Consider the following 16,259-nt stretch of genomic DNA (forward strand, 5'->3'; position numbering starts at 1 on the left):
GAGGTGCTGATTCTCATCCCCGCCGCTTCGCACTCGGCTGCAAACCTCCCCAGTGCACGCTGCAAGTCTTGACTTGATGAAGCCAACAGGACCACATCGTCCGCAAAAAGCAGAGACGAGATCTCGCAGCCACCAAAACAGACACCCTCCGTTCCCTGGCTGCGCCTAGAAATTCTGTCCATGAAGATAATGAACAGAATCGGTGACAAAGGGCAGCCCTGGCGGAGTCCAACATGCACCGGGAACAGGTCTGACATACTGCCAGCAATGCGAACCAAGCTCCTGCTCCGGTCATACAGGGAACGAACAGCCCGTAGCAACGAGCCCCGAACCCCATAATCCCGAAGTACCCCCCATAGGATGCCACGAGGGACACGGTCGAATGCCTTCTCCAGGTCCACAAAACACATATGGACTGGTTGGGCAAACTCCCACGAACCCTCCAGCATCCTAGTGAGGGTATAGAGCTGGTCCAGTGTTCCACGGCCAGGGTGAAAACCACATTGCTCCTCCTGAATCCGAGGTTCAACTATTGGTCGGATTCTCCTTTCCAGTACCCCGGCATAGACTTTCCCAGGGAGGCTAAGGAGTGTGATCCCCCTGTAGTTGGAACACAATCTCCGGTCCCCCTTCTTAAAAAGAGGGACCACCACCCCAGTCTGCCAGTCCAGAGGCACCGTTCCCGAGCTCCACGCGATGCTGCAGAGGCGTGTCAGCCAAGACAGCCCCACAACATCCAGAGACTTGAGAAACTCGGGGCGGATCTCATCCACCCCCGGAGCCTTGCCACCGAGGAGTTTTTTGACCACCTCAGCAACTTCAGCCAGGGTAATGGACGAGTCCCCCTCCAAGTCCCCAGCCTCAGCTTCCTCTACGGAAGGCGTGTCGGAGGGATTGAGGAGATCCTCAAAGTACTCCTTCCACCGCCCGAGGACATCCTCAGCTGAGGTCAGCAGCGCACCACTTCCACTGTAAACAGTGTTTGTGGAACACCGCTTCCCCCCTCTGAATCGCCGGACGGTTTGCCAGAATCTCTTTGAGGCCGACCAAAAGTCTTCCTCCATGGCCTCACCGAACTCCTCCCAAGCCCGAGTTTTTGCCACGGCGACTGCCAGAGCCGCGGTCCATTTGGCCCGTCGGTACCTGTCAGCTGCTTCAGGAGTCCCATGAGCCAGCCAGGCCCGATAGAACTCCTTCTTCAGCTTGACGGCATCCCTTACTTCCGATGTCCACCACCGTGTTCGGGGATTGCCGCCGCGACAGGCGCCGGAGACCTTATGGCCGCAGCTCCGAACCGCCGCCCCGACAATGGAGGCGCGGAACATAGTCCATTCAGACTCGATGTCCCCCACCTCCCTCGGGACCTGGTTGAAGCTCTGTCGGAGGTGGGAGTTGAAGACCTCTCTGACAGGGGCCTCCGCCGAACGTTCCCAACAGACCCTCACTATGCATTTGGGCCTGCCAGGTCTGTCCAGCTTTTCCCCCCGCCATCGAATCCAACTCACCACCAGGTGGTGATCAGTTGACAGCTCAGCCCCTCTCTTCACCCGAGTGTCCAAGATATATGGCCGAAGGTCAGAAGAAACGACTACAAAGTCGATCATCGACCTCCGACCTAGGGTGTCCTGGTGCCAAGTGCACTGATGGACACCCTTATGCATGAACATGGTGTTCGTTATGGATAAACCGCGACTAGCACAGAAATCCAATAACAACTCACCACTCGGGTTCAGATCAGGGAGGCCGTTCCTCCCAATCACGCCCCTCCAGGTATCACTGTCGCTACCCACGTGGGCGTTAAAGTCCCTCAGTAGAACGACAGAATCCCCAGTGGGAGCGCTTTCCAGCATGCCCTCCAGGGACTCTGAAAAGGCCGGGTACTCTACACTGCCGCTAGGCGCATAAGCACAAACTTGGTTCGCTTTCCATATGGGCTTAAAGTTTGCTGGAGGCCTCGTACTTGTGAGATTGTTGAGCCCCTTGTTTGGGTCACTGTTATACAGAATGAGAAGTGGAGGTGGGGTAAGGGTTTGTAGGACATGGCACATGTGTGACGTGGAGGTCATTGGGAATTGGAATTTTTTCACAATAAAATAATGGTGTAATTTTCCACTTTTTTTTTTTAATTTTTCAGTTTGCAGGAACTAATTAAGACTGGCTAACAGGGATAAGTGACACTGATACACAGTGATACACACTGATATCCACTAATATACAGAAACACAGTAGAGTTCATTTACACATAGATAGCAAGTAGAGTCATCCTCTTACTTTTGTTCTCTTCTCTCACGTCTTCGCTATGTAGGACACTTTACTTCTGTTGTTGAAGAGTCTTCCACTGGGCTGTTACTTCAACATCTGTGGATTTGGTTCGGAGTACGAGTCTTTCTTCCCGTGAGTACCCAGTGAAAATATTATACTCTTTGAGAAAGAAAAAAGAACATTACCAGTATTTCTGTGTATTTGCTGATTAAAAGGTTGTTCTGTGTCTCTGTGGGTCAGTGAGAGTGTGGAATATACTCAGGCCACCATGGAATCTGCTGTAAAGATGGTGAAGTCAATGGAGGCTGACTTGGGAGGAACAGAAATCCTGCCACCCCTCCAGAACATCTACAGCAAGCCCTGCCTTCCCTCACATCCACGACAGGTATCATTTGTTCCACATGTAGCTGCATTCTAGCAAATTAGGAATGTATCACATTATTATGCTTTAATTTTGCTGAAGCAGACTGATAGCTACATAATGTACTTGTAATTTCCTGGACAATATGATTGATTGTTACTTCTTTGCCCCCCCCCCAGTTGTTTGTGTTCACAGATGGAGAAGTAGGAAATACGAAAGAAGTAATTAATCTGGTGAAAAGCCATGCTCACTCCCACAGGTGAACTGTATGTCTGAATGTGTCTGTCTGTGTGTGTGTGTGTGTGTGTGTGTGTGTGTGTGTGTGTGTGTACACATTCTCATAGTATCACTGCATCTAGGTGCTTCACCTTTGGCACTGGGGAGGGGGCCAGCAGTGCACTGGTGAATGGCATGGCTGAGGGAGGCTCTGGACACCCACAGTTCATCACTGGATCGGAGAGAATGCAGCCCAAGGTGAGAGAGGGATGAAAAGATGAACTAAGTAATGGAAAGAACATCTTAGAATTTTAAAAAAAAAAAAAAATCCAAATTGCACTGCAGTCATGTTTGTATAGACTTCCAAACAGAGCTTGTTTGAGGCCTGTGAATGGGTATGCCAGGCCATGCCCACTCCCGCACCTTCACGCCCAACTGCACCTGGCGGGGGTTTGTTGGAACAAAACAGACACTACATGTAGCTCATCTGAAACACTAGAAGATGACACTAAAAGACTATAAAATGCAAAGATTAGCAGTGAGGGGGAATTTGGAGGGATATTCTGGAATTAAATAATTTTGTGTTAGATATTAATTCTGTTGGTTGATGTCCTTTACTGTTGACACCTTAATAGTTCTGTGTGTTTTGTACAGTACTTGAAACTGAAAAAACATTTCAGTTTTGTTTCATTGTTTGTTGCTGGTTTACAGCTATGGGAAAGAAATAAGTTCCCGCAAGTCCTTCTCCCACCATTCAGTTTATTTTTATCGACTGCTCATTCCCTGTAAAGCACCAATACTATCTGCTGCACCACTGTGCTGCTGATTGAAATTCTTGTTTTGTCTTGTTTGTCTTTTAGCCGTATTAATTAGTATATTCAATTCAACACTAGGTTATTTGCAAGTCGGGGGTGTGATGGCGCAGCAGGTTTGGCTGGGGCCTGCCATGTGGTGGGTCTAGAGTTTAAGTCCTGTTTGGGGTGCCTTGTGGCAGACTGGTGTCCCATCCTGGGGGGTGACCCTCCCCCTCCAGCCTTGCACACTGTGTTGCCGGGTTAGGCTCCGGTTCGCCCTGACCCTGCTTGGGACAAGCGATTTCAGACTGTATGTTTATTTGCAAGTCATTAGCTGCAGAATTGTTACTTTTTTCCCCTTTTTACTGCGCTATGGATTGGAAAAGTAATCCTTTGCACTAACACTGCTGTTCTTCTCTGATTCAGGTTATGCAGTCCCTACACTATGCGTTGAATCCTGTGGCAAAGGACATTGCAATGAAGTGGAACATTCCAGCAGAAGTTTCAGTCACCCCTCTCTCGCCTCCTGTTAATGTGCTCTTCAACCTGAAGCGAGTCATACAGTATTTCCAGCTCACAGGACAGGTCTGGAGTGTAACTTTTCTTCTCTCCAGTAATATAACTGATGTACATGAATGCCAGGCAGCATCAGTTTGTTTAATGACTTGGGGGACATTAGCTTTTTGGATTTGTTTAATCCATCCGTCACGTTGTCCTTCTGGAGTGGAAGCGCCGGACCCAAGTGGGGAGCACAGGAAGGTTTCTCAGAGGGAAATCCGAAAGACATGATCGAGGAAACGGGCAAATGGTCACCGATATGCTCACATAGTCCGAGAGTCGTAGTCCAGTAAACAGGCAAGGATTCAATCAAAACCAGGAAGACGTAAAGACACAGGGAAACGAGGGAGAGGATGAGGAATATAGGAAGGCAGGAGAGGTAAGGTAAGGCACGCGAGCGAGTACAAAGGCTGAACAAGGTTCCGCATCAGCTTGGGCTCACAGCTCTCCTTCTGTGCACCCGTCCCATGAGCTGCCGCAGGTGTTCCTCGTTGCGGTGAAGTAGAGGGCATGACAGCACTCCCCCCCCCCCCCCAGTAGCGGCACCGGCGACCCAGAGGACAACCCCAGGGCCTGGGTGCCGGATGGTCAGTATGGTCCCTATGGAAGGTAGAGATGAGCTCAGGGTTCAAGATGTCCCGGGCTGTTTTGACAGCATGAAATAAAGAATGATCAAATCCACTGGGACTGTGCCATAGGTTTTGCCCATGTTGTATTGACTGATTTATTTTGGAGTCAAAATTCCATTTCTATTTTGCAGAGGTCGTGTTTTGTTTTTCCTTGTGGTCCTTTCACTTAGCAATTCAGTGAAAAATGCACTTTGACTAGGGGTACCTGAAGTTTTGCATACTGCTGTATTATACACATTTTTCCTTTTTGTGTCTCAGAATGCCAGCAATATGTCCAATTCAGTGAGTCTCCATTACATTATTGAAGATAAACCTTTTGAGAACAAAATCAGCTTGAACCTGAAGCCAAATGCTGACAACAGGTAATAATCAGACTTCAGAGTTAATTTTTAAGGGCACAGATATTGGGACTGGACAATTAATGTGTTAGTAAGGCCAAAGGCCAGGGCACCAAATGTAGTTTTTTCCAGAGAACACTGGATTTGTATTCATTTGATTTTTGTTGTTGTTGTGATGAACAAAAAAAAATGCAGGGGTGGTGTTTCCTACAGTGTTTGGTTAAGAAATTGAGACATACTTTACATATATTACAATGTGGATATCAGTGGTGGGAAGAATGGGGGACTGCACCCCCTCCGTTCAAAGTAAACACTTTTTCTCCCCAGTCTGGGATGTCCTCTGTCCCTCCAGTCACCCTAGTCTCAAGAGCGTGACAACCTTGCACTGGACAAATGGTTATTGACACTCAGAGAAGTTTGAAACGGTTACAAGTATCATGAAGTATTGTGATGGCACTGGTAAGCATATAACTACCTTTTTTGGTTTACTTACACACTTAAATCCAATAACACAACTGATCACCTCACAAAAAGAATTTGCCTAAGCAGGTGTTTTCACAAAATGAATTAACCATGTTAAATGAGGGATTGCTGTACCTTCAACAGAAATTAAGCACAAATATCAAAGCACAACTTTGTTGCTGCCATTTTGCTGCTACACATTACTCAAGAAGTAAGCCTCAAGCAGCCAGTACACAGGTTATTGTAAAGATGATTGACTAATTTAAGATACTGTCAGAAGATCACAAGGAAACTGAGTTCAAAGGAGATGGAATTTGAGATTTTTGGTTATTATTAGGGTGGATTCAGCAGTTCTGAAGTGAGTTCACTCCATGCCAAAAAGCCAATGATTTTGGATCCCTGCATAAAGAGCAGCAAGAAGGTGCATATTGCTCTTGCTGGGGTATAGGGACTGATCAGATGGTTATCAATAAACAACAGCTTTATATAACACCCTCATATTACAGAAGAAGTGGTAAAAATGATACCTGTCGTGGATGTGAGGGAAGGCAGGGCTTGCTGTAAATATTCTGGAGGGGTTGAAAGATTTCTGTTCCTCCAAAGTCAGCCTGCATTGACTTTGCCTTATTTAGAGCAGTTTCCATGGTGGTCTGAGTATATTCCACACTCTCACTGACCCAGAGAAACACAGAAGAATATTTTAACCACTAGATACACAGAAACACTGACACAGACATATAAGACAATAAAATACTGTGAATGGATAAATACGGGAAGAAAGACTCATGATGTGACCCAAAACCATAGATGTTGAAGTAACCCAAAGGAAGACTCTTCAACAATAACAGCAGAGTGTCCTATATGGAAGAACACAGATAAAGTAGTAGTAAGAAGCAGATTCTACTCAAGTTCTACATAAAATAGAAAGATAAATGGGTATAAATGAACTATTTACATCAGTGGAAATCTGTGTTATACTCATATAAAGGCCCAGTTTTAGTTACCGTACCCTGGCACTGCTGATGCGGCTCTCGTTGTCATTGCTGCGGTTTAGCGGACAGCCCATACTTCCCGAACGATCCACCAAGAATATAAACTCCCCACTGGACATCATTGGAGATGATTTTTCAACATGGATTTCTGGGTAGAAACTTAGCATGGCTACAGTATCACCCATTAATGACCCTAAAGAAAACAAATCAGGAGCTAAATTAAATGTGCCATGATTCTTAAGAACTGGAAGAGCAACAGACAAAAGTAAGCATGCCATAACAGGTATGATTTCCTCAAAATGACAACACAAACTCACCTGACTGAACACCTGGCTGACCTGCCTCCAATATGGCCATGGGCTGGTGAGGCTCACTGTAGTAGAGCAGGAGCTCAACATCACGATCAAACTGATGACCTGGGCTCAGACTCACCTGCAGGTGTAAAGGTACTGAGGGTAAGAATGTAAACAGCGATCATACCAAAAACCTAGAAAGAATTCATTCATCATAAGTTCCATTTCAGTTCATATACGCTGGCAAGTGTAGCTTTGAATTTTATTTTTTAATTCATTAATTGTCCAAAAACTTTCAATGCATGGTACCAAATATAAACTCAGGAATGAAAGACAGGATATGAATAGTATATAAAGAGATAGAGACAAAGACAAAGCCTACTTTGGCCTGAGTTTTGTCCTGAGAGAAAAACTCCAGTGGGGTGAGGGGGCAGTTAGACTCCACACTCTGGATGGAACTGGGAGAGTAGATGTCCATGGTGAGGGACAGAGTATACGGCACATCACCAGCCTGGGCACCCGGCACTTCTGCCGTTAAGCTCTTACTGCCTGGAAAGATGTTGAAAGGGAGGAGGAAACCAAGTGAATCACTAAAATTGTTTTATATAAAGAAAAAAACAGTCAAGGCAACAGGATAAACATCTATCGCTCACAAAACCATTTCATTACTTTCCTTCATAACAGACAAATTATATACTGATGTTTTGTTTCTGTATTACTCCAACCGTTTCATATGAGGAGAAACAGCCATAAAGCAGCAAGATAAACTTGTACCAATATATAAATTTCAGAACCAGTACAATCTTTTCCTTCACAACAGACACCATCTTTGGACTAGAAATGTAAGCTAAAGTGTACAATTTCTGTAAAAATTTACAACAAAACTGCCACGTATAACAATTATTTTAATTATTAAGTAGGTACAAGTATTACACAACACCTATTGCACTTTCTGTAGATGCAACAAATAAACATTAGACCATACAGTTCCTACATGAATGTATGGTGGTGAAGCTGCCCATAAGGGCTAATTCCTGTGTACCTGCAGGGGTGTAGCGAGGATTGAGCACAGCAGGCAAACAGAACCTCAGGGTGTGGTCAGCCTGTACAGCCAGTTCAGTGACATATCCCACGGTAACAGAGGCAGTCTGTCCAGGAGGAAGACTCCCCACACTCAGTCGAAACACGTCAGAGCTCTCGTCGCTCTCCTCCAGCAGGAAGGCCTCCTGCCCAGAGCTTATGGCATCGTCATACTCTTCCTTTGCCTGATTGAGAGCAAATGATGGAAACATCACATACACATACAAAGATACCCTTCATTACAGCTAGAGGGCCTGTCATGAAATGCATACACTCAGGAATCACCTTCTCCTTCTCTCTGACTTGGGCCTCGATCTCGACGTCCCCGATACGGGCCAGGAACCGGTAAACGGCAGCATTGCTGTCCATGGGGAAGATGAAGATGGCCTCCACGGGATTGGACTCCTGGTTCTCATACTGAAGGGTGGAGTTAACCGATGCTACGTGACCCTGGACATCCACCTCTACTGACACAGACTTCAGAGGCACTGAGTGACCAAAGGGAGCAAGATCACTTATAAAGAGCAAATGGGTTGAAACTATTTAAGGTTTAAAATGAAATAAAATAAAACGAAAGCTTGTAAAATCTACATCTAAGTTAGTGTCAGAACACAGGCCCCTAGATGTCTTCTGTTTCAGTTTTCTGATGTCCCATACTTGTAATGCTGTATAATAATCAATTTAAGTCAATGTTCATTGATTAAAAACATTTCAGTTTCCTGTCTGTAAGTGTGAGATGTATTCCTATCAGTCTGTTTGGTAATGGGTTGGAAGAACTTTTACCTGGTTCATTTTTCAGAGTTCTCAGTCCACATGTAGTTGCCATTCTGTCTGAAGTAAAAAGACATCACATTGTTCAATTAACTTTCAACTCATTTCATTTTTCAAATCTTACTGAAATATTCTGCTTTTTTTTTTTTTCTCCCCCCCCCACACACAACAAAGGTGCTGTCAAATTAATTCTTTGCTTAACCAATCCTTTTGCCAAAAGCAATTTAACTGTATTAAGCTGGTCAAAAGAGATCTTTATTTTGGAATACTCTGAATTATGTGTCACTTTGTAGAAAAGAATTTGGTAAATGAACAAATGTGTAAAAAAAATATAACCAGAAGCACCACTCTTACTCACATGAAAAATCATTGCAAAGCAGTACATTTACTGCATCAGGCTAAAGTACACTTTCCAATAACTGCACCTCTCATATCAGTCAAGATATGTTTATACAGAAGTGCTATACATGATTACAAAACAAAAGCAGAACCAAAATTAAATTTGTTTAAATACAAACCTGCAGAAGAGTGGTGGTAGGTCACCATCTATTAATGAAAACTAGAGTCACTGTTGGTTCATCCTCATTTTTAAACCTAGTGAGATGCCATTTAGAAAACGTCAGACTTATCTTCTGCAGTCTACATTTGGACACATTTGATTAGTGAGTTATTAGAAAATTGTAACACAAGAACCCAACAGAAACTGGTTAGCTAACTCACTTTGTTCGTAAGTCATTTCCACCACCAAGTTGCAATGGAAAAAGCTTAATAGAGATGTCCTTCAATGCATTTCCTGGTTAGCTTCTTGAAAACAATGCTAGAAAAATTTTAAGATCTTACAGTACTTTACATTTCCTACAGGTTCAACCTTGATCTGGCTGAAGAGTATTGGCTAACAGGGCCACAGCAAAAGCATTTGCTGAAGTGAACATTTGGGCATGTTAAGAGTTTGGAGAGACTATGGAAAAAAAGACTCCTTGTTCTAAATTTGTCTGGCAAATGATTCAGTGCCTCATGAAAGGTAGGCGTTATGCTGCCAAGGCTGGGCTAAACAAAAAGTGGAAGTGTTTACCACTCTGGGAGAGATTGTTGTGCACTGGAGGGAACTTCATATTAAAGGTCAAAAGGCAATGTTTGACATCTGCACTGGATTAAAACCCATTGCTGTTCCTGAAGTCCCTAGGCTATGGTGGTTTAAGACTTCCTTGTAGTAAGGCTACTGGGGTGAATGAGATTCAGCTGGAGATATTAAAAGGACTGGACAGGGTTGAGGTAGTATCACTCATGTCTCCTTCAAATGCTGAATAGAAGGCAGGTTAAGGTATCCTCTTTCCATGATGTTTCTAGTGCTTGTAGTGGTTTAGTTACTAGTACTGGTGTTAGTAGGTGAAAAGACATTTCATAGTGTAATTTTAAACATATCTCCAGCAATCAGGAGACGGAAGGGAGGAAACTAATCCACATAAAGATTTTCAAACCATCACGATGCCAACTGCAGAACCGAGTGCACAAATCTGTTCATGATATTTCAACATAAAAACTAAACACGGCGGATAATTTAGGAGAAAAACAATGAATGAGCATAATGAATGCGTTTTTTTTTTTTTTTTTTTTTTTTTTTTAAATGTGGATGAGTGTAAGCTAACGTTAGGGGAAAAAAATGCTCAAACACTGAATCTAAAAAAAGATGTGTAACAAAGTCAAAAATCATTGTTATAATCTAAATTTCATTTTAACGTGATGCTGAACTTGGCTTGGCGGCTCAAGCTATTTTGTGCGCAGTCATGTCTCTGCGCAGAACATAAAATTGACGAACACCACACAAAGGCTTAAGAGCAATGTGAACAACACGTTTAGAGTTTAATATTCTGGGCGAATTCTTAGTCTCGTACCTAAAAGCTGTTCTAAATGCTGCTTTTAATTTCTTAATTTATCCACTGCCAGTTTCATACACCATCAACATGTCTCCAGTTAAAATCAGGAAGTAGGGAAAGAGGATCATGTATTGTAAAATTAATTTCACTTCCTGCCACCGGGAAATCGTGCTTTCGCGGGGATCGCTTACTTTATGTTACTAAAGCGCTAATTTTAGCGGGGAGTGACGTTTTATTCCCACCGCACGCCTGCCATTCAGTCAGTGGACGAACGTTGAATGATTCTAAAATGGGAACAGAGTAGTGATTGCATTTCTCTTCGGATTTTTCCTGCATATTCTACTTCTGCCTGCTTTTGGCAAACCATGGTTCTATTATTTACTTTTATTACAGCACTATTGTTTAACTTCGGAATAGAATCAGAATGTGGTGTCTGAAACTAAATCCAGTGCAAAAAACTTACCCCACAATTTTCCACCTGCGTTTCCTTACGAACGTCCCTCTTTTACGATTGTTTTGTTGCAGCGGATAACTATTGGAGCGGCTTTCAGAAAAGACTAACTTGTCATATCTTGTCTGTTTAAAGGCAGGAGCGCTACACCTCCCGCCCCCGCGTCACAACGTTCCCCCCCCCCCCCCCCCGGCTTTTTCACTTCGTAGCGTATCCTTTTACTTCCGTCTTGTGTGAGGATTTCAGATCTCTTTTGTATTGATCGTTGTTGTTTACCGTTCGTCTTGCTGATGTCGGTTGAAATGTTCCCTCGCCCACTTGTCTTGGGTTATGTATTACAGCAGCTGAATTTCTTAGTACAATATATTAAAATTAGCAAAAGGGAAATCATTTTGCGTACTTCGACTTAAATAGTACGTAGCAGTTTTGTTTCTAATTTGCCTTTAAACCGCTAGAAATGTGAGTCCATCTAAAATTAAGATTAGAGAACGACACAAGCAGTATAACCTAAAATCTTAGGACACAGCCAGCTACACTTCACACGTACGGTGATCAGTTGGCTATGTGTACTGAAACATGTCAGTGTCCGCATCCACAAACTCTACACACACTATAAATTATAACAGCAAGTTGAATACAGCAACCAAGTGTTAATTGTCAGTACAGACGCTGCTCGACTAACGACGGGGTTACGTTCCGATAAACCCATCGTAACTCGAAAATACACACTCACCGTAGTACCTCACCTACGAACATCATAGCCTAGCCTCCCTCAAATCTGGTCAGAACAGTTACCACAACACACAGCTGGACAAAATTTATCTAAAACAAAGCATATTTTAAAATTAAATGTTGAATACCTTTCATTCCGCACTGAAATTTTTTAATCGTAAAATGTAGCACCAGCCAAAGCATCCATCAGCTGATGCGCGATAACCAACAACAGTCACACGAGCACCACCATGCGGCCAATTGTGAAACTACATACAGGTGTTATTAGAATTAGGTTTTCCTGTAATCTTGTTTATAAATTAAAGAAATGCAAAGTATGTATGACTGACCTGTCATTACCCTTGTAGTCATATGAACCCAAGTCTATTAATTTGCTAAGACAACATCTATTATAACACATGGTACCCATAATTTTCCAGCTGTGGCGCTGCTGCCGATCAGTAAGTGTTAAGTTGTATGGGCGGTCACCATTAACGTACACAGCTGAAAGCACACTGGGCCTGAATAATGTTTGAAGCATTGAACTTGAAGTAATTGCTGGATGGTGGGGGATCTTAAAGCAACAGAGCCATTAAATTCATCCCCCCAGGCAGGGCTGGGCCACAGGACAGCGGTTTCCTCCAACAAAGAGGTTTTAATCTTGAACTTTACCTACTGCTGCAGCCAAAGGACCAGGACCAGGACCAGGACCAGGACCAGGACCAGGACCAGGACCAGGACCAGGACCAGGACCAGGACCAGGACCAGGACCAGGACCAGGACCAGGACCAGGACCAGGACCAGGACCAGGACCAGGACCAGGACCAGGCAATCTCTCAGCAACTTCTCAGGCCAGCTGCCTTAAATGACCTTGCTCATTACTCCCAAGTGGTGCCAGCTGGTCATCAATTAGACTTGGCTGGGCAGCCAGTGAAGAGCTGTTTGTTAAGTTACTCCCCACCCCCTCACAGCTCACACTTAAGTATAATTTTAGCCATTCAGTAGCACTGTTGAGAGATATAAAAGTATTGGCTACAAACCTATGGATAGTGATGGTATAAATGGGGCTTTTCAGGCACTGAAACAACTGAAATGATGGATCTGGGAATGTTTGAAACATCTCATGAAATCTGGATGTTAGATGGTGCACAACAAAACTCAGTTTTCCAGGAAAACTAAATTTGGTCAAACTATCGATGAAACTGCAGAGCAAATAAGGCGTTCCTTATGACACCACAGAGAGTGTGTTGGAGAATCTTGCAAAAAATTCAATACACAATTATTTGATGTCACCATTAGCATGATCTGTTCAGTCTTATTGCTGGATTTGAAATTTCCAACCATGCATTTGGGTGTGTGTTGAAAGATTTGTATTACACAACTGTGACTTGTACGGGGAGTGTTTGCACAGCTGAGCTTGGGGAATGGTGGCCTATTTGACATTTCACAAGAATTTACGGGGATGGTTTGAAACGGGCAATGAAATTCAAAAGCGCAAGTGTTTCTTGAAAAATCAGTTATTTAATTCATTGCCTTCTGGTTGACAAAAATGGAAAATTGTAACCTTTTGATTACAAGTCTGTGCACTTAACCAGTGTGCTAACCACTGCTCCACTGTATGGGAATGTCATTTCTGCCACCCTCGTAATCCTTTAGTGTTGCAACCTGACAACACCCAAAGGACCTCTACCGTGGTTGTGTCTGGCGAGATCGGAGTCCCACCAAGCAGATGGAACTCACGTACAATGCTTGCCCTACATTCATAGTCTCCAATAAGATGAGCATCTCACCTCTTCACATGCACACACAGTGGGAGGAGGAGTCCATCCACACTTTATAGCCAGAAGCAAGGTACTGTACCACTTTACTTTTCCTTCAGAGACAATCACCGCTGTGTCTTCCCTCTGCACGATGAGAGGTGAGACTTGAGAATCTTCATGGTCATTCATTGCCATTGCTGTGCAAGCCATCTAGAGTGTCACAACAAAATCTGTTAAAGTTCTAGGACCGGTAGCTGGTTTGTGGGTGTCTATTTATGTAGTGGAATGAGCCACACACCCTGGAACTGAAATACGGCATTAGAATTGTGTTGCACTATAGCTGTGCAATGAGCGTGTTTCCATACTGAACAGAATTAGTGGCTCTTTACTGTGATAAATACAAAAGAGCTGCAGCTGGTGACCACTGCCACATTTCTCTGTGCTTCGTGTTTTAGAAGGACTCTTTATCTGGCATAACGTATTTGTGTAACAACGTGAAAAGTGTGTGCCATATGTTACATTTGTCACTTGTGTGCCCTGTGCTTTGTAAACATTTACGGCAGTATGTATTCTTGAATTATAGCAAACATAACATTTAATACTGTCACTTGATATGCAGCTTTTGCTGTTTTGTACACGACATGATCGATAAATTGAATCCCGTGCTTGTTTAGGGTTGGGACTCACTAGGATGTAGAACTGTGTTTCTGATTTTCAGCAGCCGCTGTACGGGCATTTCTCGCGAGGTACAACTACCTTTAAATGTGGACTTTGGTAGTTTTTTGTGGTTGTGTCTGCACCTTCAATGCTCTACTTCAAACACTGGATTTCTGGCATGTGTGCTGTGGTGTAAGCATATTTGGTAAATTTTTTCATCTACCATGGATGCCGGAAGTTACATGGTTTGCATTTGCTTGTTTATGCAGAATGTATCGCGTTGATGTATGACTTTGTTATGTTGTATTTCACTTTTTGAACGTATGTGTAATGTTTCGGACACGGTTCGAAACTGAGTTGCCTCGTGTGCTATGAGGAATAAGAGCCCATGTATGTATGTTGTGTGTTGCCACCTCAGGTATTTTGTTGCTGTGCTTTCTGGAGGCCGTGGGAGCATTACAGAACTACACATGGGACCCGCCAGGAACAGAAAACGCTGATGAAGTCATTGCCGTTGACAGTGAGCAAAGGCAACAAGGGATGGGGATGTAAAAGGGAGTCTGTGACTCTTAGTCCTCAGCCAAATGTGATGTATCTTCCCATGTGTACACAGCCTGCCTGACGGATAAGGGGTCCTGTGGTTGCTGTGTGATGCAGAAGCTGATGAAGCAAATGGAGCATTATTTCAACTTGACCATCACTGAACTGAACAGGGAGCTTGAGGAAGCACAGGAAACCCTCAGCAAAATACAGGGTGAGGTCTCTTGTCAGTTTCTGCTACTGTCAGCGTGCTCCTTCCAGAGCCACTCCATCACTCTCTCCCACGCTGTATTCTCTCTTTATTTCGGTGCAGCCAGCCGAAGTGCCTTCTCTGTTGCCCTGACGGATTCTTCATGGTGCTTTGGGCCTTTCCGGACAGAAATGATCGTGAAGTACCAGGTCAGCTTCTTGAACCTGGGCAACGACTACAACAAATCCACAGGAAACTTCGTGGCTCCGCGCTCGGGTGTGTACGTCTTTGCGGTGACTGCGGTTAGTGATTCAGGTTCCCCCGGTACCCCTCTGGCGGCCTGCGTCATCCTTCGTGTGAACAATCTGGAGGTGGCTTCCATCAGTGAGAAGAATGACCAGGATCAAGAAGATAGCGGCACCGTGGTGCTGACCGTCCAGCTGAATGCCGGGGATCATGTGGCTGTCTACATGCCACCCGGCTGCTTCTTGTGCGACAGCAAGCAACACTTAAACACCTTTACTGGCTTCCTGCTGTACAGCACTAAATGAGCAGGGGACGTACCTCTCTCACCCTGCTGCCTTAATTACTCTAACTCACACTCAGCCCTGCCCCCACATAGGTGTGACACGTAAAACACGCTTGCTCAGCACTATTCTGGTGCTATCCTCCCAGAAATTCCGGTTGATCATGCAGATTTGTGTAAGTGCACTCTGCCGTTAAGGGATTGCTGTTAGTCGGAAGTAGTAGCTGGTATCTCCCTCTCAGGATCAGGATTTTGTCCTCCTCCTAGTCTCCCCATCTGTCCTTTAGCTTGACCTTCAGACACATCCACATCAGCTCCACTCTTTAAATTGACAATGGTTTCAAGTCAACACTAGGCAAACTTTGTGTATTCTGATACTGAGACATAAATAAACTATTAAATATAAATTGATCCACTGCTTCATGTATTTTTTTTCTCACTATGCCTCCCCTGCATTTCAAGAATATGCACAAATGCCACTGACGCAGTAATTTCAATGTGATCAAAAGTGCAAAGAAACACATGCAGGAAAATGAAAAATAATGCAACTGACCCATTTCCACTGAAAATGATATTAGACCAAGAGGTTAAGACATCTTGTGTTATGATGCTATAGATATTAAAATATTACAGTAATCAAGATTATGAAAAAGTTTGAAATAAAAATGTAAAAATGCATCACAAACCATTATTTCTACGATTTAATAAATAAACTGTTTTACAGAAAAAGATCCTCTGTAATAAATCAGTCCCCTTAACACTTGTTCACTTATTCTGTCAAACACTGTAGAAAG

The 16,259-nt window shown here is 43.9% G+C and overlaps 2 protein-coding genes across 6 annotated transcripts; one reads left to right on the forward strand and one right to left on the reverse strand.

Moving 5' to 3' along the window:
* Positions 1-1,877: 1,877 nt before the first annotated feature.
* LOC108927241 (von Willebrand factor A domain-containing protein 5A-like) lies at positions 1,878-12,061 on the reverse strand. Of its 4 annotated transcripts, none has more exons than XM_029255759.1 (10): positions 11,094-11,246; positions 8,769-8,812; positions 8,271-8,473; positions 7,948-8,170; positions 7,288-7,454; positions 6,930-7,044; positions 6,630-6,805; positions 6,392-6,477; positions 6,148-6,292; positions 1,878-2,421 (listed from the first exon to the last, which is right to left on the reverse strand). In XM_029255759.1, exons 2-10 carry the CDS (start codon positions 8,809-8,811, stop codon positions 2,347-2,349), a joined length of 1,233 nt encoding a protein of 410 aa, XP_029111592.1. In that variant the 5' UTR covers position 8,812; positions 11,094-11,246; the 3' UTR covers positions 1,878-2,346. The 4 variants fall into 4 exon arrangements, with proteins under 4 accessions (XP_029111592.1, XP_029111591.1, XP_029111590.1 ...); XM_029255758.1 differs by having other exon boundaries at positions 8,769-8,816; XM_029255757.1 differs by lacking the exon at positions 11,094-11,246 and adding an exon at positions 9,275-9,388 and having other exon boundaries at positions 8,769-8,816.
* Positions 12,062-13,340: 1,279 nt separating this feature from the next.
* Positions 13,341-15,839, forward strand: cbln20 (cerebellin 20). Of its 2 annotated transcripts, XM_018740408.1 has the most exons (4): positions 13,684-13,710; positions 14,628-14,729; positions 14,823-14,963; positions 15,063-15,839. In XM_018740408.1, exons 1-4 carry the CDS (start codon positions 13,704-13,706, stop codon positions 15,488-15,490), a joined length of 678 nt encoding a protein of 225 aa, XP_018595924.1. In that variant the 5' UTR covers positions 13,684-13,703; the 3' UTR covers positions 15,491-15,839. The 2 variants fall into 2 exon arrangements, with proteins under 2 accessions (XP_018595923.1, XP_018595924.1); XM_018740407.2 differs by having other exon boundaries at positions 13,341-14,729.
* The last annotated feature ends 420 nt before the right edge of the window (positions 15,840-16,259 follow it).

The sequence above is a fragment of the Scleropages formosus genome, chromosome 10 (genome assembly GCF_900964775.1).
Source record: "Scleropages formosus chromosome 10, fSclFor1.1, whole genome shotgun sequence".
Classification (NCBI taxonomy): domain Eukaryota; kingdom Metazoa; phylum Chordata; class Actinopteri; order Osteoglossiformes; family Osteoglossidae; genus Scleropages; species Scleropages formosus.

Excerpts from the sequence above, each read along its gene's own strand:
- cbln20 (XM_018740407.2), top strand. The coding sequence starts at position 14,606 with ATGTTGTGTGTTGCCACCTCAGGTATTTTGTTGCTGTGCTTTCTGGAG. Across the intron at positions 14,730-14,822 it reads TGAAGTCATTGCCGTTGACA|CCTGCCTGACGGATAAGGGG; the intron begins GTGAGCAAAGGC and ends ATGTGTACACAG. Across the intron at positions 14,964-15,062 it reads AACCCTCAGCAAAATACAGG|CCAGCCGAAGTGCCTTCTCT; the intron begins GTGAGGTCTCTT and ends ATTTCGGTGCAG.
- LOC108927241 (XM_029255757.1), bottom strand. The coding sequence starts at position 9,302 with ATGGTGACCTACCACCACTCTTCTGCAG. Across the intron at positions 8,817-9,274 it reads CTACCACCACTCTTCTGCAG|ACAGAATGGCAACTACATGT; the intron begins GTTTGTATTTAA and ends TTTTTACTTCAG. Across the intron at positions 7,045-7,287 it reads AGGACAAAACTCAGGCCAAA|GTGAGTCTGAGCCCAGGTCA; the intron begins GTAGGCTTTGTC and ends TTACACCTGCAG.